The sequence below is a fragment of the Mastigoproctus giganteus genome, chromosome 10 (assembly GCF_048544385.1).
Source record: "Mastigoproctus giganteus isolate SK-2022 chromosome 10, ASM4854438v1, whole genome shotgun sequence".
Classification (NCBI taxonomy): domain Eukaryota; kingdom Metazoa; phylum Arthropoda; class Arachnida; order Uropygi; family Thelyphonidae; genus Mastigoproctus; species Mastigoproctus giganteus.
In genome coordinates this window covers 122,057,713-122,085,581 of record NC_143584.1, presented here as the reverse complement: position 1 = coordinate 122,085,581, position 27,869 = coordinate 122,057,713, and the positions used below count along the sequence as shown (strand labels likewise).

General features: G+C 38.3%; 1 protein-coding gene across 1 annotated transcript in view; it reads right to left on the bottom strand.

Moving 5' to 3' along the window:
• Positions 1–27,869, bottom strand: part of LOC150079261 (uncharacterized) — a 123,726-nt gene that overhangs the window by 35,912 nt on the left and 59,945 nt on the right. Inside the window, exon 5 of the mRNA XM_090383360.1 lies at positions 11,173–11,253. Within this exon, the coding sequence (XP_090239486.1) occupies positions 11,173–11,253 (81 nt within the window). The remainder of the gene's footprint in view (positions 1–11,172; positions 11,254–27,869) is intronic.

The following is a 27,869-nucleotide window of genomic DNA, read 5'->3' as shown; positions in this document are numbered from 1 at the left end:
AAGGAATGCAGAACTGGAATTTGGGGAGTACAATGTGTACAGAAAGGACAGACAGGATGGGAAGGGATGCTGTTAATTAAGAAAAACATAAAATCAAAAGTGCATCCAGTTGATATAGATGAACAGGGCACTGTTGAGTCAGTTTAGTGTGACATAAGCGCTGCAAAAGCAAAAATAAGAGTATGAGTGTGTTATAGGCCTAATGACTCGAATGAGTACAATGAACAATTGTACAGAGAAATAGAGTGGGCTAGTAAATCAGAATGTCTTATAATGGGGGATTTTGACTTCCTGGATATTGACTGGAACTTGTGGGTTGGTCACTCACACACTAGTAAGACTTTTGTGGATTTATTGGATGATTGTTTTCTGCAGCAGCATGTTCGAGAGGCAACCAGAGAGGGTGATACTCTTGATCTGGTTATCAGCAGTGATCATTCATGTATTAAGAATTTGCAGATAAAGGAACAACTAGGTGGAAGTGATCACAGTGTACTGATGTGGGATTTACTTAAAGACATAATTACCATCAGGGGTAAAGAAAAGGGTTTTTGCTTCCGTAAAGGTGAGTACAGTGGTCTCAGACAGTTTTTAAATTCTGTACAGTGGGATCAACTGACGATGTTACCAACAGTAAATTCTAAGTGGGAAGCATTCAAGGAATTAATTGTGGATGCTATTAAAAGTTTCATACCTATTAAGAAATATTGTTCAAGGTTTAGGCCTAAATGGTTATCAAATGAACTAATGAGACTTGTGACAGAGAAGAAAAATTCATGGGATGCATATAAATTATCAAGCAACTCAGAAGCCTATGGCAGATATAAGCTAGTCTGTAATCAGGTCACAAAGGAGGTTAGGCAGGCGAAGGCAGATTACGAGAAATCTTTGGCAAAAGATGCTAAGAAAAACAGCAAGGATTTCTTTACTTATATAAACTCTAAAAGGAAGGGGATGAATCTGATTAGTCCACTTGATATTGATGATTTGACTGTTGATGATCCTGTTCGGATAGCAAACAAACTGAATGAGTATTTTGCATCTACATTCACACATGAGGAGTTATTAAGGTTTGAAAATGGCAGAAGGTTATCAAATTGTAGCAGGGTGCTTAATGATTTTGTAATAACTGAGAGCAAAGTGGAGGAGAAATTGTTGAAGTTAAACATAAGAAAGGCACCTGGGAGTTGATGGGATCTATCCAGTTATATTAAAGGAGGCGGCAAAGCAACTAAGCAAACCCTTAGCCATAATTATGAGAGCATCCTTGGATTCGGGGGAAGTCCCCACAGACTGGATATGTGCAAATGTATCCCCAATTCACAAAGGGGGATCGAAGGGTGACACGAGTAATTACAGACCAGTTAGTTTAACTTCTGTTCCGGGTAAAATAATGGAGTCACTGGTTAAAGATGAATTGCAGGATCATCTAGACAAGACTGCAGCAATAATTCAGACACAGCATGGGTTTGTTAAGGGAAAGTCTTGTCTGACAAATATGATAGGATATTATGATGTGGTTACAAAGGAACTGTATGCAAAAAATAATTTTGATATCATATATTTGGATTTCAGGAAAGCTTTTGACACTGTTGCACATGGAAGACTATTGTACAAATTGGAGCAGAATGGTATTAAGGGCAAGTTGCTACAATGGATAAAAGGATGGTTGAGTGGGAGAAGACAGAGGGTGGTAATCAATGGGTGCTGCTCTTCATGGACAAATGTTATTAGTGGAGTCTCACAGGGTTCGGTGTTGGGTCTTCTGTTGTTTTGTGTATTTATCAATGATATTGATGAAGGTATATCAGGCTTAGTGTCGAAGTTTGCAGATGATACAAAGGTTGGCAGGGTTGTTAATGACAGTAATGGCAGTGTGCTACTGCAACAGGATCTAGATAATTTGGGCAGATGGGCTAAGAAGTGGCAACTGAAGTTTAACCTTGACAAATGCAAAGTACTGCATATGGGTAGACGTAAGCCCAAGAAACATACCAACTGTGTGGTATTACACTTAAGCTGGTAGAAAATGAAAAAGACCTGGGAGTAATTGTGCAGTAAGATATAAAATTTTCTGAGCAATGCAGACAGGCTGCCAGGGCAGGTCATGGGGTTTTGTCAATGATAAATAGGAATTTTGCTAGCAGGGAAAAGGAGGCGATTGTCCCTCTGTATAAGGCGGTGGTCAGGCCACGCCTTGAGTACTGTGTACAGTTCTGGAGGCCTCATTTTAGGAAGGATGTAGATTTCCTTGAGCGTGTACAGAGAAGGGCAACAAGATTGGTGAGGGAAATGAAGGGATCCTCTTACCAAGAGAGGCTTAAGTTCTGCAAACTGCAGTGGCTGGAGACTAGGCACCTTAAGTCATCCACCCTGTAAATATGCTTACTGTCACTATATCACACAACGGTTTGAATATTTTTTGAACAGACCTAATATCATAAATAATCTTAAGGTACTTTAAAAGAGGGCCCTTGTTAATTTCAGTTGTTGCAAAGACAGGCAATATCCAATCTGACAAATACACAAACCTTTATTGTATGGTAAAATATCATATACAATTACCCATTACAGCCTAATAGGGTAGGTATTTTACAGCAAACAGAGAAAACAAAACACTTAAGATTAGAGGACTCATATCTAGCTTTTAAGTGACTGGTCATCAGTTAATGAGGAAAGAAGTGAAGTAATATAGGTTAAATGAACAATTAACATTAAGCATCCTTCATGTACAAAATATTAATTAAGTTCAAAATCTGTCAAGTGTTGTACATAAAGATGAAAAATGAATAGTAACCTGAGATAAAATGCAGGCACAGCTGGAGTATACAGTAATACAAAATGAAAAAAAAAAAAAAATAAATAATAATAACTGTTATTATTATAATTAGACACCGTTAGACCACAAAATTATAAAAAATCATGACAATCAATCATGCCCTACACCCTCAAAGTGTTATCAACTGACTTTACTTATCCCAAAACAATGGTGGCTGAAGATTACTGCAAGTGAAACAAACAGCAGAAGGAAAAAAAGGCTCTGAATTCTAAGAAAGAGAAAATGTTGGCTGATGTCTGCAAAGAAGATATAATTAAAGTATAAAACAAAAGACAGCTAGAGAAAAAAAAACTTACAAAATCATATTTATGCATGGCAGAACAAACTATATGTCAATGTACAAAAAGCATTGAAGATAAAATTGACAAAAGAAATAACTAGAAATGGCTGCAAAATCAAACAATGAAAAAGGAAACAGAAATACTCATATTTTCAGCACAGGAACAGGCACTACTAACCAATGTCATGAAGTAGAAAATTGAAAAGATTACAAATGAAAGTAAATGCAGATTTTGCAAAGAAAAAGATGAACCTGTTGATCATATCATCAGCTCATGTAGTTAGATCGTACAAATCAACTATAAAAACATCATGACAAAGTAGTTGTAATGCTGCAATGGAACATGCAAAATGTATGAATTACCATCTGCAAAAAACTGGTGGAAACACAAGACTGAAAAAATTGCTAAAAATAAAAATATTAAAATATTGTGGGGTTTTAAAATCCAAACTGATAAGAAAATGGGACATCATTGTGATTGAGAAGCAAGTTACACTGATTGATGGCAATCCTAAGAGACAGCACAACTGAAGAAAAAGAAATAGAAAAAATTATAAACTATCAGGACCAACAAATTGAAGTCCAGCATCGCTGGGAGAAAAAAGCAACTGTTATTCCAGTAATGATTGGATTACAGGGGAGTTATTCCAAGAGGTTTGAGGAAACATCTGGATGCAATCGGCATCGACATGATAACAACTTAACAGTTACAAAAAATAACACTACTAGGTATGTGGAACATTTTAAGACAATACCTTGCTGATGCTTAGATTCTTGGTTGGAATCTGGACCAGAAATGGACCAAAAATTTTGTTGCAACATCGAGAAGATCACAATTACTGTAAATAATAATAGCTTGGAAATAAAGCTCATACTGTGTTCCATTTATCCTGCCTATACTGCTAGAGGTACAATATAATCCTGCATTGGGCATATTGAAATTAGTCCAATAACCAAATAACACTGAGCTAACAGTGATCTATACTGGAAACAACTAACTGATACATAAAGCCAATGAAAGCTAACAAAACTTGTGCAGGATAACAAAAAGGACATAGTCAAATAATAACCTAGTACAAAAGTTCTGTACTGGGTTATTATTTTGACTATACTTTCTAGTTTCGTGCTGACAGGAGTGGAACCAGGTTGCAGTCCTGTCAGCACAAAATGAGAAGGTATAGTTACAGCAGTAGGTTCAGGAGCACCAACACTGAACAGCACAGGACTGGGAAAACATTGCCTGGCCTGAAAAATCCCAGTTTCTGCAGTTCCATACTGATGAAGAACCAGAATATGGAAAAAAACAGCACAAGTCCATGGACCCATCCTGTCAGATGTCAAAAATGCAGGCTGGTGGTAGCAGTGTAATGGATTTGAGAGTGTTTTCATGATACATGTTGGGTCCTTTGATACCAGTGGAACAACATTTGGATGCCAGAGGCTATCTGTAAATTGTTTTTGTCTAGGTGTATCTTCTTATAGCTGTAGCTATCCATCTGCAAATGGGTTCTTCCAACAGGATAATTTCCATGTCACAAGACTAGAATTGTATAGACTGATCCCAGGAACACAACAGTGAATTCAGACTACTGTGGTATAACCAGACACCATATCTCAATTGAACTGAGCACCTTTAGGATGAGATGGAATGAGCCCTTCAGCATAAAGATCTCTAACCATCCAATTTCAAACAACCGTGGGAAGCAATTAAGTCAATGTGGATTAGCATCCCTGTGGCCTTCAACACCTCACTGACTCTGTGCCATGACAAATCCTTAAGCTAAAATGGGGATCTACTTGGTAAATCAAAGGGGGGGGGGGGCAACCTTTATAAATGGCAAGCCAAATAAAGTGTGAGGTACATACAGGCCAATTTTTTTTTCTGCTTTCCATGATTCTTAGGATTATTTTTAGAATTATTAAAATAGTGTATAATGAAAAAATTGTCACAAACAGTTTTATGTTATTTACTGTAAAATTTATATGTACACGTATATATAATTAGTTTTATAAATAAGAAAAATAAAATACAAATTCAAGATAAAAATACAATTATAGTAACAAAATACAAATAAAATTCCAGTGAGAAAAACTGCAATATTTTATTTTTATAATATTTAATGAGAGATTTGATAATGTTTATTTTTATTAGTGAACCAATATCTGGATCGATATTTGTCATGGCAATGTGCAGAATATTTTCTAAATTTACATCTGAAATTCCATTAATTCAAAAATATATTATACCCAAAATGTACCTTGGGCCAAATTACGCACATTCATGGGGCAGAAGTAGGCCACCCCTGAAGTAAATGTGCTAAGTGGATACTTAGTGAGTGCGCAGGAACAACAAAGTAAAAAATAAAATTACATATACATATTTAACATGTTGCTCACAGCATAGCATTAGGATGAAGGGAATATTTGCTGGAAGAATCTGCACCTGTAATCCTTTTCAACTGCAAATCGCATTAGGTCAGCATCAAATGCAGTCACCTTGGGTAATATTTCAGCTCGGAAACAAAATCACTCAAATATATGCAGTCTACTGTTGATTGAACAGAGATATGGATTCATCCTAAGAATAAGCAAAGGAATCTGCCACACATATGCAAGTCAGATATTTGCAGTTATCATTAGCCTGACAATAATTTGATGGTCGTGACAAAGTATCTAATGTCACTCAGTGTGGGCAATCTTAGTACTGGAACAAAGATTTGCTTGAACATGTACAGAGAAGGGCAACAAGATTGGTGAGGGGAATGAAGGGATCCTCTTACCAAGAGAGGCTTAAGTTCTGCAAATTGCAGTGTCTGGAGACTAGGCACCTGCACGGTGATCTGATTGAGGTGTATAAAGCCTTGAATGGGTTGAGCATGCTGAATTCTGATGGGATCCTTCCACTTTCAGATTACGAACCTAAGAGGGCATAAATTCAAATTAAGAAAAGACAGATGTAGAATAGATGTGCGGAAATTTGCCTTTAGCCAGCGGGTGGTTAATTGCTGGAACAAACTTCCATCTGTCGTTGTGGAAGTTGATAGGTTAAATAAATTTAAGGAGGAACTGGACAGGCATTTGGAGGGAATGGTGTGAGTTTTTTTTTGGCTGATGCTGCATAAGCTCATACACTTGCTTTCTTGCATCACATGCGACTACTACTATTACTACAATTTTAGACATATCAGTGGTTCAGCTTTTCTGGTAAGTGATGTTTGTGTGCCACTGACTTTAGCAGTTTCCTCTAGCTGAGGGAAGAAACTGGCTGCAAATATTCTCTTTATTGTGATGGGGTATGCTGATGCCCATATTTCCTCTGCATAAAGACTGACTGAATGAGTAGATCACTGTGAGAACATATATTACTGTAATAGAGTGTCACAGGCACACAAAAGCTGCTGTTTGATAATCCAGGGAAGCCTGTAGGCCTTGGCCTGGAATGCTTTGATATGGCAATGACATTATAATTTGGGGTCAAAGATATCCCCCCCACATCCTTATGATGCTCAACCACAGGGATGAGGGTAGTCTCTGAGATTGAGGAAAGAACCTGTATTAGCACTAGTTTATGCAGGTAGATCATTTGAATTGACTTAAAATAGTTAATGTGAGTTCAAACTGAACCAGATTAGAATAAGGCACAAGGAATATTGCATTAATTACTAGCATGATGTTCTGGTACAATGGCATATACAATTGGAAAATTGATGGACATAAAAAGACCTGAGAGATTTCTACCACAGGGTACACACTTGGACTGGCAGGATAAGTGTATGTACATCCTTTCTGAGTAAACTGAATATTTCTGTTAGGAAACAAGCCTTTGAGAAAAAGAGCAGGATCTTCCTCAAAGAACAGCTTACAAACAGCCTGATAAGAGTCAACATGTGTGTGTGTGTTTTATGTGTATATGTAAAGGGCGGCTCCTAGAACGTTTGTTCAACTCCGCCTCGTATCTCTGTGAAGAAGAGTATCACTACAAATGGGCCAGATATGTGTGTGATGGAGGTTTGTGTGTATTATGCGTGTGTTCTGTTGTTCTGTTCTGGCCGCTTGGCTACCCAGAAGCATCAGTCACCTGGGCAGATGATTCTGGGTACTCGTCCACACCACGGGAAGGTGGGCCAGTCCATGTAAAGCACGTACTGTCTCAAGAGAGACTCTGACCCACCTAATGTTGTCAGAAGGTAGGCCAGGATCCTCTGGAAGCCCATTCCAGAGGAGAAAAAAAAAAAAAAAAAAAAAAACGATCACCCATGGTGCTGGATTTGTAAACAAAATAAACAAAAAAAAAAAAAAAAAAAATTATGATAATATATAAGTGCATAAATAAAGAAAGTGATGCTACTAATAAAAAAAAAAAAAAAAAAAACAAGAAATTATAATAATAAATACATAAAAGAAGGAAAGTGGTGCTGCTAAAAAAAATAAAAAATAAATTAGTAAACAGGAAAAAAAAAAAAAAAAAAAATGATAATATATAAATGCATAAAAGAAAGAAAGAAAGAAAGAACTTAATTTTGTCTGCAGGCCGAGGAAGAATTTCACTTCTTGGGATTTGAGTTTATATATTATTAAAGGAGATCTAACCAGCTATGCATCAGCAGGACCATTGTGCTGCATTCTGTTGAGATCTGTCGACACTGAACGCCTTCGAAGAAATACGCCTTGAGTGAAAGCCTGAAGAATGAGATATGGCTCCGAGCTTTGAAGCAGAGACGACTCCTGTCCTGGTTGAAAATTGGTAAGTGCACAAAGAGGAAGTCTAAGATCGTCATACAGGGAGCAATGAAGCAAGATGTGATCCCAACTCTCTGGTGATCCACACGAACAGAGGTCTGTTTGTGATAAATTGAACCTAAAAAGACTCTGGTTCATCGATCCATGTCCTGTCAACAGGTAGGACGTGAATATGTTCATGCAGAACCACAATCGAACACGTTTATCAAGGCGAAATGAAACTTGTGGTATAAATTTTCTCGTTGTTGCACCAACGGGAGCTGTATCCCATCGAGACTGCCAGATGTTAACTAACTCGTTCCACAGTCTCCTTTCTCTTTTAGCATCACCTTGAAGGTTGATGGTTATTCCAAGAAATTCGGTTTCAATCTGCTTTTTCAGTCTGTATAAAAATCCTCTATAAGTAACCTGCAAGTCTAAAGGTAATGTTCCGGCTAGTACTTGCAGAGCTTGCGTCGAGACTGTCCTGCATGCCTTAACTAAACACCACAAAATGGTTCTCTGCAATGAGGCGAGTTTTGCTTTGAAGTGTTTGAGCCGTGCCCTGTGAAACCATGCACCGGCAGCATACGTGATTAGAGGGAGGAAAACTGCATTGTAATAGATCCTTAAAGTTTTTCTGGAGAGCCCCCATTCAACACGGGACACCCTAACAATTGCACCAGTAAATCTACGTATTTTAGATGATAAGTTTGTCAAGTGAGGAATAAAATTGAGACTGGAATCAATTACCACTCCTAGAACCTTGTACTCTTTAACTATGGGGAGACGAATGTTGTTGATCTTGACCAACGGAGGGCGAGAGATATCCAACTTTGATCCAAGAATCATCATCTTTGTTTTTGACAAGCTGATTTTAAGCTTATTGGCCACAATCCAATCACAGAGATCCCGGAGAACAAAATTTGCGGTAGTTTCAAGATCGGCCCTAGAGTTACCATTTATCAAGATGGTGAGATCGTCTGCATACGCTTTTATTTTGACGTTATCGAAAGATCGGGAGAGCCACTGTTGCAGCACCATGTTCCATGTAAAAGAACCCAATACAGAGCCCTGTGGGCACCCTCTAGATACTGATCTTGATACTTGGCTATGTTTAGCCTTGACTATTATGGTTCTATTGGCAAAGTAATTACGGATTAAAAGGTAAAGGTGGTTGGAGCACCTAGCCGATCGCAGACGCTCCAGGACGCTCTCCCACCAAAGGAAGTCGAAGGCGCCCTCGAAGTCGATGAAAACGGCCAGGGTATATTTATGTACCAAGTTTTGAACTGAAGAGACAAAGTCCACAAGAGCCTCCTCGCAGGAACGTCCGGGACAGAACCCATATTGACTCCTTGAAAGCAGATCTTGTTCTACCAGTAGGGTATTCAATCTAATTGCCATTAGTCGCTCTAGCAATTTATCCAAATTAGCCAGCAGAGTGATCGGCCTGTACGATCTAGCCGCTCCAGAAGGCTTATCCGGCTTTCTGATCAACTTAACTAGAGCGACTTTCCAAATTTCCGGAAAAGTTTCTTCCTAAAGGCATCTGTTGAATAAGTTTAGAAGAACATAAGGTTTTAATTTCAAGACTCTAATAATAAAAATGTTTTCTACAAGATCTAGTCCTGGGCACTTCTGAACATTAACTTTATGCGAGACAGCCTGCAGTTCATTCAACGTAAAAGGTTCGGTGGTTGTTGAGGACACATAAAATTCATTGTCTGATCGGATTTTAGAATGAACAGCTAAGTCTGAGGCAGGATCATCCAACGGAAAAAGAGCATCTAAGATTGCATTTGCAGAATCATGCCAGTTCAGTGTTTCCACGTAGTCCGCCACAATTGAGCCAAATATGTTGGAACCAGAGGTTTTTCCTCTTGCAATCTTGTATAGAAGACCCCAAGGGTTAGCATTTCCAGAGGTGTGAACGAAATTCATCCACTTTTCACGCTTTCGAGAGGCAATGGCCTTCAGGTAGCTTTTCCTCAATGAAGAATACTGCTGGTAAAAACGATTAACGTCGGCTTGGGGCCAGTCTCTATGCCTTTGGTAGTACCTACGGGCTCGAACTTCCCTTCTTAAATGGGATAACTCCTGCGTCCACCATGAACACGTCTTCTGATTAATCCTCTTTTTCCTAGAAGACTTATATGATGCTTTTATTATAGCATTTTGAATATAGTTCACTTGATGAGAAATAGGTGAGGTTTCAAAAGAAGAAAGTTTCTGTTCGTCAAGGTCCAGAAGAATGGAAAAGTCAAAAGCATTCCAGTCAATATTTCTGATGGAAAATCTTATTAATTCTGGCTGAAAGAAAGTGTGTGAAGATGGAACGATAAGAGTCAACACTGACAAATGTAGTTTCCAAGTCCATATATGTACCAGATAACTTACACTTATCCTCGAATGCTTTGAGAGCAGCATCTGTAGCAGCCATGAGGCTGATCACTGTAAAGCAGTGCTACACAGCACAGCGAATTTAAGGTGGCTGATGGGAAAAGAGATGTGACATCAATGTAGAAAGGGGTGCTTTCTCCAAAACCTTAATACATAGCACAAATATATTTAAAATGACTGACTTTTTAAAAATCATAAATACAGTGGATGCTGTGGCATGAATTGCTGATACATGAGATAAAGTAAGCTAAAATAAACTTAAATTCTGCTGCACAAAAGCAAGTTTTGTACATCAAGAGTGGTTGGTACTAGACCAAAAAAAAAAAAAAAAAAGTGGCTGATGGAGAGACTTCATTATAAGTGAAGTTCTATTACATGCAAACTAATTCTTTGTTAAATCTCTATGTTGTACAGAATCACTCCCAACAAAATTACTGATATTGACATTCCAGTATTTTAAAGGCTTAATGAAGGAGGAATAATACAAAAGTATTAGGTGACTTTCATAAAGAAAACACATTGCAAAACAAAGATCAGGAACATCAAGATGAAAAAATTGATGTTGTTATAAACCAAGAAATAGCAATCATTCATGCAGCTATATTAAATTTTACTCTACTACTGGGCAATCAAATCAAATGAAGAAAACTTCAAAATTTCATTAAGAAACTTATCACCACACTATTGAAAATTCACAAGTAAGTTTGCTTCACCCATGTGCAGCAAACTTACTTTTGAAATGACTAAGCAATATAATGTATGCTCTGAATATGCCTCATTTTTAAAGAAAACTTCAAAATCATCAAAAAGCAAGTGAAAATAAATAATAGGATCCTTCTTAATTTCCTTTAACCTTAAGGACTTGCAATGTGGTTTTTTAAAAATTATATAAAATGCACACATCCCTCCCACTGTGATCTCAATTACTTACTAAAATATGATGAATCCAAGACTTCTGTATTTCCTGATCTACAGAACTATCTCTAGAAAACATCTGCATTACCTCTTCAATCTACAAGATATAAAATGGTAGTACCAGAAATGTTACAAAGGGGACTCATATAAAAATGATCAAATATTGCCATATTGTTCTATAATTACATAGTATTAGGAATAAAACAGCATAATAATACAAGAAAACTAACTTATTCTGCCTCTGCCAAAATACAATTCTCACCATCAAAAAGTGCCTACAGATATCCTCCTTTGATTTTGTCAACTCCCTGTCTCAGTCACCCTTGCAGGTACCTTATTCCAACATAGCACAATACATTGCCCAAAGGTACACCTAAAAAGATTTTATAATTTGCCCTTGTGATTCTTGTCTCACTCACCAGTGAGAATTTTCCTCCTCCACTCATTTTACTTATCTCCCTCATGGTCTTATATACTTTAATCAAATCCCCTTAACACTGCTGCTCGTATGACAAGCAGCACCCAACCGAGATGCCATAAAGCTTATTATCAGTCATTCTTAAGCAGTTAAAAAATGAGTGCTGTGAAAGTAAAAGCATATGAAATTAGCAACTTCTCAATATTTCAACACTAATTGAACTCTACACCAGGGTTCCCTCTAAGTCATGTGTCTGTGCAGTGGTTTTGGAAGTATCACACACCAATTTTTTTTAGTGCATACTACATTCTGGAACACAACTGAACATGACTGCACAAGTCCTAGCCTATTAGGGACTACTTCTCATTAAGGTTTCACATATTTCTAATAATGGAATACAAATTATGCTTTATATCTGTTAGAAGGGGCTTAGAGGGGAACAGGTATCCTGTGTGTTATCAGACACTCAGCCTAAAACACTGATGGATCCAATATTTCTCTATTACAGAAGATTTAGGAGAAGTCCGGTTGGCCTGCCTCCCTAAAATCCACTCATGCACACCTTCTCGATGGTAAGCCCTGCTACGTCACGTAGGTGGCAACGAACGTGCAGAGTGGTTCTCTTCAAGACGCCTGGTCAGCGTGAAGAGGAAAAGACAAAACCCTCCAGCATATGACAGCACAACAATACAAATGGCCCTCAGTCCCCAGCAGCTTTCACTCTCCCTCTTATGGCAGCGAAGGATCAGAGTGGAAGCAGAGGGTGCTAAGAATCTCTGGGTACGACCAGGCTGTCATGCACGGAAACTGAACCTGGCCTGTTATAACGTAAGATCACTCATCGGTGAAGACAGGATATTAGAGCTGGAAAAGGAATTAGAAAATATGAATTGGAATATCATCGGTTTGGCTGAAACAAGAAGAAGAAATGAATCACTTATAAGTTTATCAAGTGGAAATCTGCTGTACACCAATGGAAACAGTGAAAGGAGTGAAGGTGGAGTTCGGTTTCAGGTCCATAAAGATTTTAAAAACAACATTTTGGAATTCAAAAGTACATCACCAAGGGTGTCAAGGCTAATACTCAAGATTTCTAAGAGGTACAAGCTAAAGATTATAATGATTTATGCATCAACATCGAGCCATGATGATGAAGAGGTTGAAGAAATGTACACCGAAATTGAGAGTCTTCTAGATGAGCAGAAAACCCACTATACTATTATTATGGGGGACTTCAATGCTAAGGTTGGAAAAAGGCAAAACAGCGCAGAAAGAGGAAATATAGGTAATTTTGGAATTGGTGAAAGAAATAAAAGAGGTGAAAGACTTGTGGAATTTGCAGAATCTCAAGGACTGTCAGTAATGAACACTTTTTTCAAGAAAAGGGTGAACAGAAAGTGGACATGGAAGAGTCCAAATGGATTAATAACTAATGAAATCGACTTCATCCTCACTAACAGAAGATATATTGTGAACAATGTTACCGTCCTGAATAAGGTAAATGTTGGAAGTGATCACAGAATGGTAAGATGTACACTTGATATAGATGTAGGAAAGGAAAGGAAAAAATTGACTCGAGTAAATAATACAAAGGTCTTTGAGATAATAGAGGAGGAGAAAAAGCAGTATATACTGGAACTTAAGAACAAGTTTGAGCTTCTGCAGACTGCTCAGGACCAAGATATTGACGAGGAATATTACAACTTTCTGAAAGTGATAAAGCCCAAGAAACCTATAGGGAAAAAGAAATCCAAAGAAGAAAAAATTAGTCAAGAAACACTTGTCATGATGAACCGAAGATGACAAATGAAGAGAAAGAAAAACACTGACAGGGAGAAAATTGAGTATACTGAGTTATGCAAAGCCATTAGAAAGAGACTCAGAGAGGACATAAGAAGATTTAACACAAGAAAAGTAGAACAAGCATTAAGGGAAAACAATGGATTTAAATCAGCAGCCATGAGCAGCAATACAGAAAGACAAATGATACTGAAACTGAAGAATAGCGATGGTGTACTTATAAACAGCAGAGAAGGCATAATTCAAATAGCAGAAGACTACTATAGAGAATTATACAAGGAGAGAGGGAATGATACCAGCAGTGGGGAAGATGGATTGCAAAGTAGCAACACATACGACATACCCAATATTCTTTCTGATGAGGTAGAACATGCATTGAAGAAAATGAAGAATCGGAAAGCCCCAGGGGAAGATGAAGTTACTGTAGAGTTGTTAAAATTGGGAGGAAGAGACATAACACAAAAACTGGCAAGGCTCTTCACAAAGTGCATTAGAAAAGGTGTGACGCCTAAGCAGTGGAATAATGCAATCTTAGTTTTGCTGCATAAGAAAGGAGATAAATCAGAAATTGAAAATTATAGACCAATTAGCTTGTTATCCCACATCTACAAGTTGTTCACAAGGGTCATTACTAACAGATTAGAAAGAATACTTGATGAGAATCAACCGAAAGAGCAAGCTGGCTTTAGGACAGGATTCTCAACTATGGATCACCTTCACGTAATATCACAGCTAATGGAGAAAGCAAATGAATATAAAACACCATTATGCCTGGCATTTGTGGATTATGAAAAGGCATTTGACTCCATACAGCATAAGGCAATGTTTCGGGCACTGGAAAGACAAGGCATAGATACCCCATATATTATGATTTTGAAGAAAATATATGAGAGTGCTACCTCCTTTATTAGACTAGACAAAGACAGTAGGAAATTTAAAATCGAGAAAAGGAGTTCGGCAAGGAGACAATATCTCCGAAGCTGTTTACTGCTGCCCTTGAGGAAGCTTTCAGAAGATTAGACTGGTCGCAGAAAGGAGTCAATGTGAACGGAGAGTACCATTTACGATTTGCAGATGACATTGTGGTCATAAGCCACGATCCCAAAGAATTAGAGGAAAATCTTAATCAGTTATGCACAGTTAGTAAGGATTTTGGACTAAAGATGAATATGGCTAAAACAAAAGTAATGATGAACAAGTATACCACAGAAAGGGAAATAATGATTGAAGGAGCAGTAATTGAAAAGGTGGAGTCATATACTTATCTGGGACAAGTTATTAGCTGTAATAATGATAAATGGCTGGAAGTCAAGAGAAGAATAAATTTTGGATGGATAGCATTCAGGAAATATAGTCACATACTGAAGAGCAATATCCCAGTTTGTCTGAAACGTAAAATAATGAATCAATGTATACTCCCCACCATGACTTATGGAAGTGAAACTTGGGCACTCACCAAAAGAATGGAAGAGAAGCTGAGAACTACACAGTGAAGAATGGAACGAATTATACTGGGAATCAGACTGTTAGATAAGAAGAGAAACACATGGATTAGGCAGCAAACTCAAGTAAAGGACATTCTTATCAAAACTAAAGAACTAAAATGGTCTTGGGCAGGACACACAGCTCGAAGACATGATGACAGATGGACTAAGAAAATAACAGAATGATACCCAAGAGGAGCTAGAAGAAAACCTGGAAGACAAAGGCGGAGATGGATAGATGAAATTCATGAGTTTTTGGATAGTAAATGGATGGCCAGTGCTCAAAACAGAAGGAACTGGAAAGTTGCTGGAGAGGCCTTCATCCTGCAGTGGATTGAAAATGGCTGATGATGATGATGATGATCTGTTAGAAAACATAAGCGCAAGAAAACTTGGAATAACACCAGCACAAACAATTTAAAGAAATAATTTTTTTGTGAAAAATGTACCTCCTAACCCTCAATGAAAAGAGATTGCACTGCTTTACTGTCATTAAATGATGCATGGGAAGCACTATAAGGATTATTTTCTGATTTTTCACTACGTAGTTTATAAAATTTGTTAGAGCTGCCAACAATAGTTTATAATTTTTTTTTTTTTGTTAGTTGTTGGCGCATCGGCTTCTGTGGCCATATTGCACCTCCCAAGGTTTTTTTGGCATTTCTACTCTGATTCAAGCCCGAGGCGGGATTCGAACCCGCGACCTTTGGGTTGCCAGGCAGGCATTTTACCCACCTGGCTAGCCCGGTCGGCTAGTTTTTATAAAGCTAATTTTATATTTGTAAAATCTATCTAATCTAATAATTACCTGTTATTAAATTATTTATTTTCCAATTCACATGTAAAAATCACATGCAATTATTATTAATAATGATTATAATCATCAATTATTTTTGTATGGTACCAGCTGTGCATAAGGTAAGTATGCAAAGCAATACTCATTCTAGAGACTAATGAAAAAAATTAGAGGGCACTATGCTCTGCATTATTTGCAGCAATGCTTTGTTTTTGTTTATTCAGCCAAGTGCTGTACAGATTTGGTGCACAGTTTTATTTGCTCTTTGCTTGTGTTGAGGTTAGTTTACATACAGGGAATAAACTTTTCATAAAATTGATGTTTGTTCTGATTTACAGCTTGGCCAGAAAATAAGTGTTCACTTACTTTCTGGCTAAGACTTACTTTTCAACCATTATTTATTTTTAGACAGATATTTAAAGGAGATGCTCATCAACATTCTGAAAATTGTAGCGCACAATTTTTCAGGACCATTTTGTTAAGTATTCCTAAAAACTGACAAATAATTAGTAATATCATGCCACTTATTTTACAGCAGTTAAACTTACCATTATTCCCTAAAGCTGCTCATGTGATTTAAATAGTAAATTCAATGAAATGCCTACTCAACTTGTCCATTTTGGCTGTGCTGTCAATTATACCACAAATCTGATTGTACGAAGAGTAAATACTTATGGAATTTACTCTGCTTTTTTTCATTAATAAATACACAGAACTCCGTTTGTTCATTCTGAAGAAATGGAGTTCTGTAACAGGAGAGACTATTTCTACAGGATGGGATACACTTAAATAGAAAGGGTGCAAGAATATTTCTGATGCTAATGAGGCAGTGTTAGATGGGTCAGAAAACTGCTAACTTGGGGGGGGGATTCACAGACTAAAAGATCAACAGTAGCTGCAAGGCAGAGGCAAAAGTGATTCTTGCACTGCTTCTATTGGAATGAGCAGCAGCCTAGAGAGCAAGTTGCTGGGGATTTCAAGAACTACTAATAGTCAGCATGGAACAAATAAATACACGGGTTGTATTAGGATAACTAAGAGTAAGAATAGGTGCGTATATACTTGCATGTACACCAATGCTAGAAGTATAGTAAATAAATTTGATGAATTTAAAGTGCTGGTCAAGACATTAAAGGCAGATACTTTAGGGATATCGGACACATGGTGTCACAGAGATATAAGCCATGCAGAATTGGAATTTAGGGAGTATAATGTGTACAGAAAGGATAGACAGGTTAGGAAGGGAGGAGGGATTATGCTATTAGTTAAGAAACACAAAATCTGAGGAAGTGCATCCAGTTGACATGGTGGACAGTGCAAAGTTGAGTCAGTTTGGTGTGACATAAGCACTGGGAAAAAGGAAAATGAGAGTAGGAGTGTGTTATAGGCCTAATGACTCTGATGAGTACAATGAACAATTGCACAGAAAAATAGTGGGCCAGTAAATCAGAATGTCTTGCAATGGGAGATTTTAACTTTCCAGATACTGACTGGAACTTGTGGGTTGATCACACACACACGCCAGCAAGACTTTTGTGAATTTATTGGAGGATTGTTTTCTACAGCAACATGTCCAAGGGGCAACCAGAGGGAGTAATACTCTTTATCTGATTATCAGCAGTGATTATTCATGCATTAAGAATTTGCAGATAAAGGAACCACTAGATGACAGTGATCACAGTATACTGATGTGGGATTTACTTAAAGATGTAACTAGTATCAAGGGTTGTTGTTGGTATTGGATTTAAGGACACAAGGGCTACTAAGGCCAAATTGTGTCTGTTCATCATTTATTCACAATAAGCATATCGTTAGAGATGTTAAATTATATGCTTCTGTACAAGCCAATCTGTTTTAGATACAATAAAAGTTCTTCAATATTTGCTTCATTTCCTAAGAAATGAGATAAATCAGATGATATATTCAAAATGGAGAGTGACTGAAAAGTGTTTGACCGAATGGTTGAATGTTAGGGACAATCAACCAGAAAATGACAGGCCATAAGTTGCATCTGAGAGGATGAGCACTAAGGTGGGTTTTGTCCCAATAATGGGAAGAGATGAGTATGACGAGTGTGTCCAATTCTGAGTCTTGCCAGTACCACTTCCTCTCGTCTGAAGCCAGAGAGCCATAGTTTTGGATCATTTATCTGGTAAAGTTTATTGTTGGTGTTACTTTCCAGATCTGTGCCCATTTATTGTAGCACACTTTGCATATGACAGACTTATAGTCAGTGTAAGGAACTTGAGGATGTTGTGAGAAAGCGGGTTGAGGATATTTAGCGGCAAAGTCAGCACTTTCATTTCCCGGAATGCCAGAATGGCCAGGGATCCAGCAAAAACTGATTGGACACACTGCAAGAGAATAGTTGGGAATGAATCTGTTTCAACATAGGATGAAAAGAGGAGAAATTCTTCTTTATGGCAGAGACAGCAATGCGGCAGTTTGTGTAAATTATGGCAGATGAGAAGAAAAGCTCAATAATCTTACCAAGCAATAATTTAATGACACATAATTCAGCTGTGAAAACGCTGAAAGCTAGCGTTAGTGTGGCTGAAATTGTATATAAAGAAAAAACTGTCGCAGCACCTATGATACTGTCAGTTTTGGAACCATCCATATAAATTTTACAGGCATGGCTGTTCCTAGTAGCATGAGCCGAATGTAACTGTCTGATATTGCAGGGAGGTATAATATTTTTCCGCCACTGGAGAAAGAGTATATCTTGAGAGACAGACACATATGTCCAAGGTGGAACAGATGCAGTTGTCTCTTGAAAAATTTCATTTAAACTGACATTCCAACTCTGAACAAGCTCTGATCCTGAGAAAGGTAGGTCTATTTTCATTTGGCTTGCTCTCATAGAAGGATTTCCACTGAGTATTATAAAGATACTCCAAACTTGGGTGCAATGGTAGACTGGATCATAGCAGTCTAGTGGAGCAGTACTGTTTTTCTGCACAGGTGTAATGGGGGATCATGTGCTTCAATGTATAGAATTTGGATCGAAGAAGTCCTGAAAGCTCCCACCTCAGTCCTCAGAGCACCTTGATGGATCATATTTAGCTGTTTTAAAGTAGTACTCTTGGCAGTCATACACTGGACAACCATAATCTAGCCGTGAATGGATTAAACTTCTATAAAGATGCAGCAAAGTATACCGATCAGTTCCCCATGACATCGATGAGACCGATCGAAGTATATTCAAATGCTTTATACAAAAAGTTCTCAAATAAGTGATGTGTGCTTGGAAATTTAGTTTGCGGTCTAATATTAGAAAGAAATTTAACAGTATTAACAAGTGGGATTGGAGTACTGTTTATTTGTAGTTCAGGTTCGGGATGGAGAGCTCGTTTCTTGCAAAAGTGAGACAGTGCATTTCTTTTCTGATAGTCGGTAGCCATTCCATAAAGTCCAGGATTCTATTTTGGTTATGGCAAGTTGGAGCTGCCGTTCAATGGTATTCATACTTTGAGATTGACAGGAAATGGTAAGGTCATCTGCATAGATATAAGTTTGAATGGTTTTTGGGATATCTTGTGTCATGCTACTAACTCGGATTGAAAACAGTGTTGGACTAAGTATTGATCCCTGCGGGACTCCCTCTTCCTGAATGTGAGATGTAGAGAGTACGTTTTTATATCGGACCTGAAAAGAACGCAATTGCCGAAAATTTTGAACTATTTCCAGCAAATGGCCTCTAAGCCCCAGGTGGTAAAGGTCCATAATAATATCACGACACCACGTAATATCAAATGCCTTTTCAAGATCTAAATTGACCATGAATAGATGTTGTTTCATGACAAAGGCATTGCGGATATGAGATTCAGCTTTGATGAGCACATATAGGGTTGATCTATTTTTTCGAAAGCCATAATGATGATGTGGAAGGAGATTCTCCGACTCCAGGGTGTAAGTGAGCCTAGTATGAACCATTCTTTCGAAAATTTTTCCCATGCAACTCGTAAGAGATATTGGCCAGTAATTTTCAACACAGGAAGGATCTTTACCTGGTTTTGGTAAGGCAATAATGAATGAATGGCGCCAGGAAGAAGAATAGGCATTTTCAGAGATCCAATTATAAAAAATTAATAGGGTTCTCAAGTCTTCAAGTAAATGCTTTAGCATAACATAATGAACTCCATCTAGACCTGCGGCACTACTGGAAGATCTGTTTAATGATTCTTGAAGTTCTTTTAATGTAAAGGGTTGGGAATGAGTGGCATGTGAAGAAGTTGATTTTATACCGTTCTGAACCTGCTTTGATGTTCTGGAAGGTGGACGCATAGGAGGCAAAGGCTGAGACGTTTGCAAATGATTCTGCTAGTGCATTAGCAACTTCTTCAGGAGTAGAAATGTCTTTCCCTTTCCAATGAAGTATCGGAGAGGGCAGCCGAACAAATTTGCCATCTGACGCCTGTACTCTTTTCCAGACGACCTGTGTATCCTTGTCTTTGGTGATGGCTGAAGCAAAGGCAATCCATGAATCCTGTTTCACTTTCTGCCTAACTTGTCTAGCTTTTGCTTTCAGTCTTTTAAAAGCAATTAGGTTACTAGTGGTGGGATACTTGCGGAAATTATTCCAAGCACGGTTTTTAATCTGTATTCCACCAGCGATTTCTGTGTTTTCAATATTAGCATTAGTAGAGGCATATGATGCAAGAAAGCAAGCTTATGTAGCATCAGCCAAAAAAAAACAAAAAAAAAAAAAAAAAAAAATGCTCCCATTTCACCCCTCCGTCCATTTCAAATACCTGTCCTCAGCCTTAAATTTATTTAGGCTATCAACTTCCACAAAAAAAGACGGAAGTCTGTTCCACCAATCAACTACCCGCTGGCTAAAGGCAAACTTCCGCACATCTATCCTACAACTGTCTTTCCTCAATTTGAATTTATGCCCTCTCAGGTGATTATTCTGAGCAAGAGGAAGAATCCCATCAGCATTGAGCATGCTCAAACCATTCAAGGCTTTATGCACCTCAATCAGATCACCTCGCAGGTGCCTAGTCTCCAGACACTGTAATCTGCAAAACTTAAGCCTTTCTTCGTAAGAGCATGGATATGACGTGGATTTTGGAATGGAGGCCTTAGTTGCAGTCAGATCTGATTAGTTATGTAAGTGTTTACATCATCAATATGTTGTCTTTGAACATAAAATCTGTCTGAGTATTTGGGCAGAACAGCCACTCCAGTTTGCCTTTTTAAACTGCCAAGTGGATCGTAGATCAGAATTTGGAGTTACCCCTGTTTGTAGTGAGCAAATAATTGGAAAGTGATCACTGTTAAAAGGATCGGTTAATACTGACCATGTCATGATTGGAAATATGGATGGCAAACAAATTTACAAGTCTATTGCAGAAGCAGAACTGGTTGGTAGGTGGATGTAGGTAGGAGATCCAGAATTTAATAAATTAAGATCATTATTATTCATGAATTCCACCATCAATTTGCCTCTGCTATCCATTGTAGCAGACCTCCAACAATGGATGGTATCTATTAAAGTCACCAAAAAGGCAAATTGGAGTTGGGAGTTGTGCAATGAGATTGTCAAGTTCTGAAAGCAGAAGTGGTGTAAATGGTGGAATATAAATGGAAACAATAGTAAATGATGTACCAACTGCAATGCGAACTGCCACAGCTTCTTTAAGGTAGTTCTCAATTGGATCGGCCTGGATGGTATGTTAGCATTATCACCTCCACATGCAGGTGATAATGAGTTCCTATCTCGTCTGTACATGGTATAATTTGAAAGTTTTGGCAAAACTTGGTGACAAGAATGTTTCATGTAAGGATACACCTATGGGATTGAACTCAGCTATTAAATCTCTTAAATCATCAGAATGACTGCTTAATCCTCTGCAATTCCACTGTGTGATGTTATACATTATTTAGGTTTACCTGAGAATGATTCATCTGACTGTTTTTTTGTTCGTGGGACATTTTTTCCGGTCTTTTTTTGGGAGTGTCGGGCGTCCAATATCCATAGTGTCATCTGCATGGAGTTCTAGAATGGCCTCCTCATTATCTAGCAGCTCATCTGCATCCATACTGCCGACTGGGCTAGCCAGGTGGGTAAAGTGCCTGCCTGGAAACCCAAAGGTCACAGGTTCGAATCCCGCCTTGGGCTTGGATCAGAGTAAAAATGCAAAAACTTTGGGAGGTGCATTATGGCCACAGAAGCCGATGTGCCAACAAATAACAAAAAAAAAAAAAAAAAAAAAAAACATCCATATTGTTGGTGGGAGATTCCATTTTTTTAGAGTCTGAGTCAGATTTTAATTGTCCTTTTTCAATTGGGACAATGGGGTATGAGTAGGGATGCTGATTGGAGTATTTGTGGCTTTGCTATTTTTTTTTGGAGGATTATCTTTTTTACAGGTTGAAAGTGTAGATTTAAGGCAATTTGCTAGAGAGGTGTGTTAGGTGGAACTGATACATCTGTTTGAGCTGCAGTAGAAACAAGTTTCAAGTGCGAGCTGCATAATAATGACTACTAGGCATGATGGACATAACTTGTCTACGTGACTCAGGAAATGCCACTTTATTTTCTATTTTGCATTTTTGAATTTTCTTGCTTGTTATCCATAGCTCACAAGTTTTCAAAAAGGCTGGATGATTTTCCTTTTCAGTTTGGACAAACAGGAGTTTTTACTGAGCAATTCGCTTGAGTGTGATCTTTAGAGCTGCAGATGGGACATATGGCTTCACCTCTACATGCCTGCTGCGAATGACCATATTCTGACATTTAAAGCAGCGAACGGGATTCGGAATGTAAGATCGAATCCTACAGTTTAGATAGCCGGCTTTAATTGAGGATGGTAAATCTGGAGTGCTGAATGTCAGTATGATGGATCTAGTTGGATTGAGATTTCCACCTTTTTTAGTCAATTCTTTTAAAATTTATTACTTTTTGACTGCTGAGTTCCCAGAGTAGTTCTTCTTCGGACACTGTAATTAGGTCCCACTCACTGATGACACCTTTTGATGAATTTAAGATTTTGTAGGGAGTAATTGTTACTGTCAACACAGCAAATGTTGTTGTCTTTAACAGCCGCTCAGAATGTTTTGAGGTGGCTGTTTCAATCAAGAGGTCACTAGACTGCAGTCTTTTCACCATTTTTGGTGATCCAGCAATAGATTTCAAAGTTTTTTGGATTAAGAATGGTGATAACTTTCCCACACATTGGGCAGATAGTGAATGTATCATCAGGAAATTTGGTATACTACGATGACACTGTGCTTTTTATTCAAAGACTTTTGAGTTGATTGGATTCATGGTCTACGTCTGAAGGTTCTGATCTTGAGCTCGATGGCTCTATAGATGGATAATTATTTGTATCTGTTGGCTCCTTTTGACACTGGGGGTTTATTTTTACCACCCAGGTTACCGGCCCCGCCACAGGGAAGCAGGAGCAGTGATGCTTGGTGGCAAGCGTAGAAGTACAGTTAGGAAGAGTACAAAATTAAAGAAAAAGGTACTTTCCTTCTTCTAGGCTCAATTCTTAGTGCTTTTAAGGTAGTAGAGCTAATTAACAGAAAAGATGATTGAGTAAGAGAGAAAAACAATGAAAACTCAGTCGCAGTAGAGAAAAACACTCTTTAAATACACGAGAATTGTTTGGCCACGGAAAATGCTTGGCAGTCGGGCTTCATCAAAGATAAAGGGAAGGGTTTTGCTTTCATAAAGGTGACTACATTGGTCTCAGACAGTTTTTAAATTCTATACAGTGGGATCAACTGATGATGTTAAAAAGAGTGAATTCTATACGGGACGCCTTCAAGGAATTAATCTTGGAAGCTACCATGCTTTTCATACCAACTAAGAAATATTGTTCAAGATTTAGACCTAAATGGATGTCAGATGAACTAATGAGGCTCATGGCAGAGAATAAAAATGCATTGGATGCATATAAATTATCAGGTGACACAGAAATCTACTAACAATAGCCGCAGGCAGAGGCAAAATTGATTCTTGCACTGCTTCTATTATAAAGCAGCAGCCTAGAGAGCAAGTTGCTGGGAACTTCGAGCTGGTAGGCGTCATCATGGAACAAATGTATACGTACAAACTGTGTGGTACTACACTTAAGGTGGTAGAAAATGAAAAAGACCTGGGAGTAATTGTGCAGTCAGATATAAAGTTTTCTGAGCAATGCAGACAGGCTGCCAGGGCAGGTCATGGGGTTTTGTCAATGATATATAGGAATTTTGCTAGCAGGGAAAAGGAAGTGATTGTCCTTCTGTATAAGGCAATGGTCAGGCCATGCCTTGAGTACTGCGTACAGGTCTGGAGGCCTCATTTTAGGAAGGATGTAGATTTGCTTGAGCGTGTACAGAGAAGGGCAACAAGATTGGTGAGGGGAATGAAGGGATCTTCTTAACAAAAGAGGCTTAAGTTCTGCAAATTGCAGTGGCTGGAGACTAGGCACCTGTGTGGTGATCTGATTGAGGTGTATAAGGCCTTGAATGGGTTGAGCACGCTGAATTCTGATGGGATTCTACCACTTGTTCAGATTACGAACCTAAGGGGGCATAAATTCAAATTAAGAAAGGACAGAGGTAGAATAGATGTGCGGAAATTTGCCTTTAGCCAGAGGGTGGTTAATTGCTGGAACAAACTTCCATCTGTCGTTGTGGAAGTTGATAGGTTGAATAAATTTAAGGAGGAACTGGACAGGCATTTGGAGGGAATGGTGTGTTTTTTTTTTTTTTTTGGCTGATGCTGCATAAGCTCATACACTTGCTTTCTTGCATCACATGCCACTACTACTACTACTACTACATTGGCTGTGTTAGAGTAACTAAGAATAAGAACATGTGCATGTATACTTGTATGTACACCAATGCTAGAAGTAAAGTAAATAAATTTTATGAATTTGATGTGCTGATAAAGGCATCAGAGGCAGATATTGCGGGGATATCAGAGACATTGTCTCACAGAGATATAAGCAGTGCAGAACTGGAATTTGGGGCATACGTGTACAGAAAAGATAGACAGGGTAGGAAGGGAGGAGAGGTTATGCTGTTAGTTTAAGAAACACTAATGAAGTTCATCCAATTGACATGGGTGAAACATGCAATGTTCAATCAGTTTGGTGTAACATAAACACTGGGAAAGGGAAAATGAGAGTAGGAGTTATGGGCCTAATGACTCTGATGAGTACAACGAACAATTGTGCAGAGAAATAGAGTGGGCCAGTAAATAAGAATGCCTTGTAATGGGGATTTTAACTTCCCAGGTATTGACTGGAACTTGTGGGTTAGTCACTCGAAAGCTAGCAAGAATTTTGTGAATTTTCGGAGGATTGTTTTCTACAGCAACATGTTCAAGGGGCAACCAGAGGGGGTAATACTCTTGATCTGATTATCATCAGTGATGATGCATACATTAGGAATTTGCAGATAAAGAACCACTAGGTGACAGTGATCACAATCTACTGATCTGGGATTTACTTTAAAGATGTAATTACCACCAAGAATAAAGGGAAGGGTTTTTGTTTTCGTAGAGGTGACTACAGTGGTCTCAGGCAGTTTTTGAATTCTATACAGTGGGATCAACTGATGATGTTAAAAACAATTTAGTGAATTCTAAATGTGAGGCCTTTAGGGAATTAACCTTGGACTAGGCTTTTCATATCAACTAAGAAATACTGTTCAAGATTTAGACCTAAATGGATGTTAAATGAACTAATGAGGCTCGTGGCAGAGAAGAAAAATGTGTGGGATGCACATAAAGTAGCAGGTGACACAGACACCTAGGGCAGATATAAGCTAGTTTGTAATCAAGTCACAAAGGAGGTTGGGCAAGTGAAGGCTGATTATCCTTGGCAAAGATTGGAAAGAAAAACAACAAAGACTTCTTTACTTATGTAAGCTCTAGAAGGAAGAGGATGAATCAGATGGGTCCACTTGATTTTGGTGATTTGGCTGTTGATGATCCTACTCAGATAGCTGACAAATTGAATGAGTATTTTGCATCTAAATTCACACATGAGGAATTCTGCAAATAAGGGCGGACAGAAGTTTACTAAACTCTAACAGGGAGCTAAATGATTTTGTAATAATGGAGAGCAAATTGGAGGAGAAATTGTGTGAAGTTATATTGAAGGAGGCAGCGAGGGAAGTAAGCAAACCCTTGGCTATAATTATGAGAGCATCCTTAGATTTAGGGGAAGTCTCCATGGACTGGAGATGTGCAAATCTATCCCCAATTCACAAAGGGGGGTTCAAAGGGTGATACAAATAATTATAGACCTGTTAGTTTAACTTCTGTTCCAGGGAAATAATGGAGTTACTGGTTAAAGAAGTGATGCAGAATCACCTAGACAAGACTGCAGTAATAGTTCAGACACAGCATGGGTTTGTTAGGGGGAAATCTTGTCTGACCAATCTGATTGGATACTACGATGTGATCACAAAGGAACTGGATGCAAAAAATAATGTTGATATCATATACTTGGATTTCAGGAAAGCTTTTGATGCTGTTGCACATGGAAGACTGCTGTACAAATTGGAGCGGTATGGCGTTAAGGGCAAGTTGCTGCAATGGATAAAGGAATGGCTGAGTAGGAGACAGCAGAGAGTGGTAATAAATGGACACTGCTCTACATGAACTAATGTTATTAGTGGAGTCTCCCAAGGTTCTGTGCTGGGCACATTATTGTTTTGTGTATTTATTAGATATTGATTAAGGTATATCAGGCTTAATGTCCAAGTTTGCAGATGATACAAAGGTTGGCAAGGTGGTTAATGATAGTAAAGACAGTATGCTACTGCAACAGGATCTAGAAAAGTTAGACAGATGGGCTGAGAAATGGCAACTGAAGTTTAACAATGACAAATGCAAAGTACTCCATATGGGTAGCAGTAACCCAAGAGAAACGTACCAACTGTGTGGTACTACACTCAGGGAGGTGGAGAATGAAAAAGACCTGGGAGTAATTGTGCAGTTGGATATGAAGTTCTCTGAGCAGTGCAGACAGGCTGCCAGAGCAGGTCATGGAGTTTTGTCAATGATATATAGGAATTTTGCTAGCAGAGACAAAGAGGTGATTATACCTTTGTATAAGGCAATGGTTAGGCCACACCTTGAGTACTGTGTACAGGTCTGGAGGCCTCGTTTCAGGAAGGATGTAGAGTTGCTAGAAAGAGTACAGAGAAAGGCAACAAGATTGGTGAGAGGAACAAAGGATTCCAGCTCTTACCAAGAGAGGCTTAAATTATGTCAATTGCAGCATATGGAGACTAGGCACCAGCAAAGTGATCTGATTGATGTGTAATTGGCCTTGAATGGTTTGATCAGGCTCAGTGCTGATGGGATACTTCCACTTGCTGAGATTAAGAACCTGAGGGGGCATAGATTCAAATTGAGGAAAGACAGTTGTAGAATAGATGTGTGGAAGTTTGCCTTTAGCCAGCAGGTAGTTGATTGTTGGAACAGACTTTCATTTGTTGTTGTTGTGGAAGTTGATAGCTTAAATAAATTTAAGGCTGAACTGGACAAACATTTGGAGTGACCGGATGGGTGAAATGGGATTTTTTTTTTTTTTCCTTTTTATTTGGCTGATGCTGTATAAGCTTGCTTTCTTGCATCATATGCCTCAACTAATGTTAACATTAAATAGCATATGCTTCACTAAACAGAGCTCATGAAATACATACATCCACCACAGTTCCCCACACTTCCTGTAATCAAAGTGTAACCTTTTCCTCTGACCATGAAAATTTCTTTGGATACTACCTGTTTTATGACATTATGAACACTCCCTGCTATAGGTGTTAATGGACTCTAATATTTCTGAAACTGCTTCAATCCATGATGAGAACTACGTCAAAGATATTTGATCCTCTTGTGCTTTCTCTAACATGTTTAAATAAGGCACCATCTAGTTAACTCAAGAAACTACTCCAGCTATGTGTACATGATTTCTAATCTATATGAGGAAAATTGCCTGTAATGATGCACTCAATCTTGATTAATTAAATTTGTCCAAAGAAATTTTTATCACAGTCTTTGGAATCACTTAGCCTATAATACATCCACACTATTGTCTTTCCTTTGCTAGTCATGTTGCACCACAGGGACTCAACATCCACTTGGACCCGATCAGTTTCCAAGAACCATCTTGTCACTTTTGAGCAGCTTTTAATAAAGCAGCATAATTTCTCCATCCCTCTCTCTCTCCTGAATACACTGTACTCAATACAATCAAATT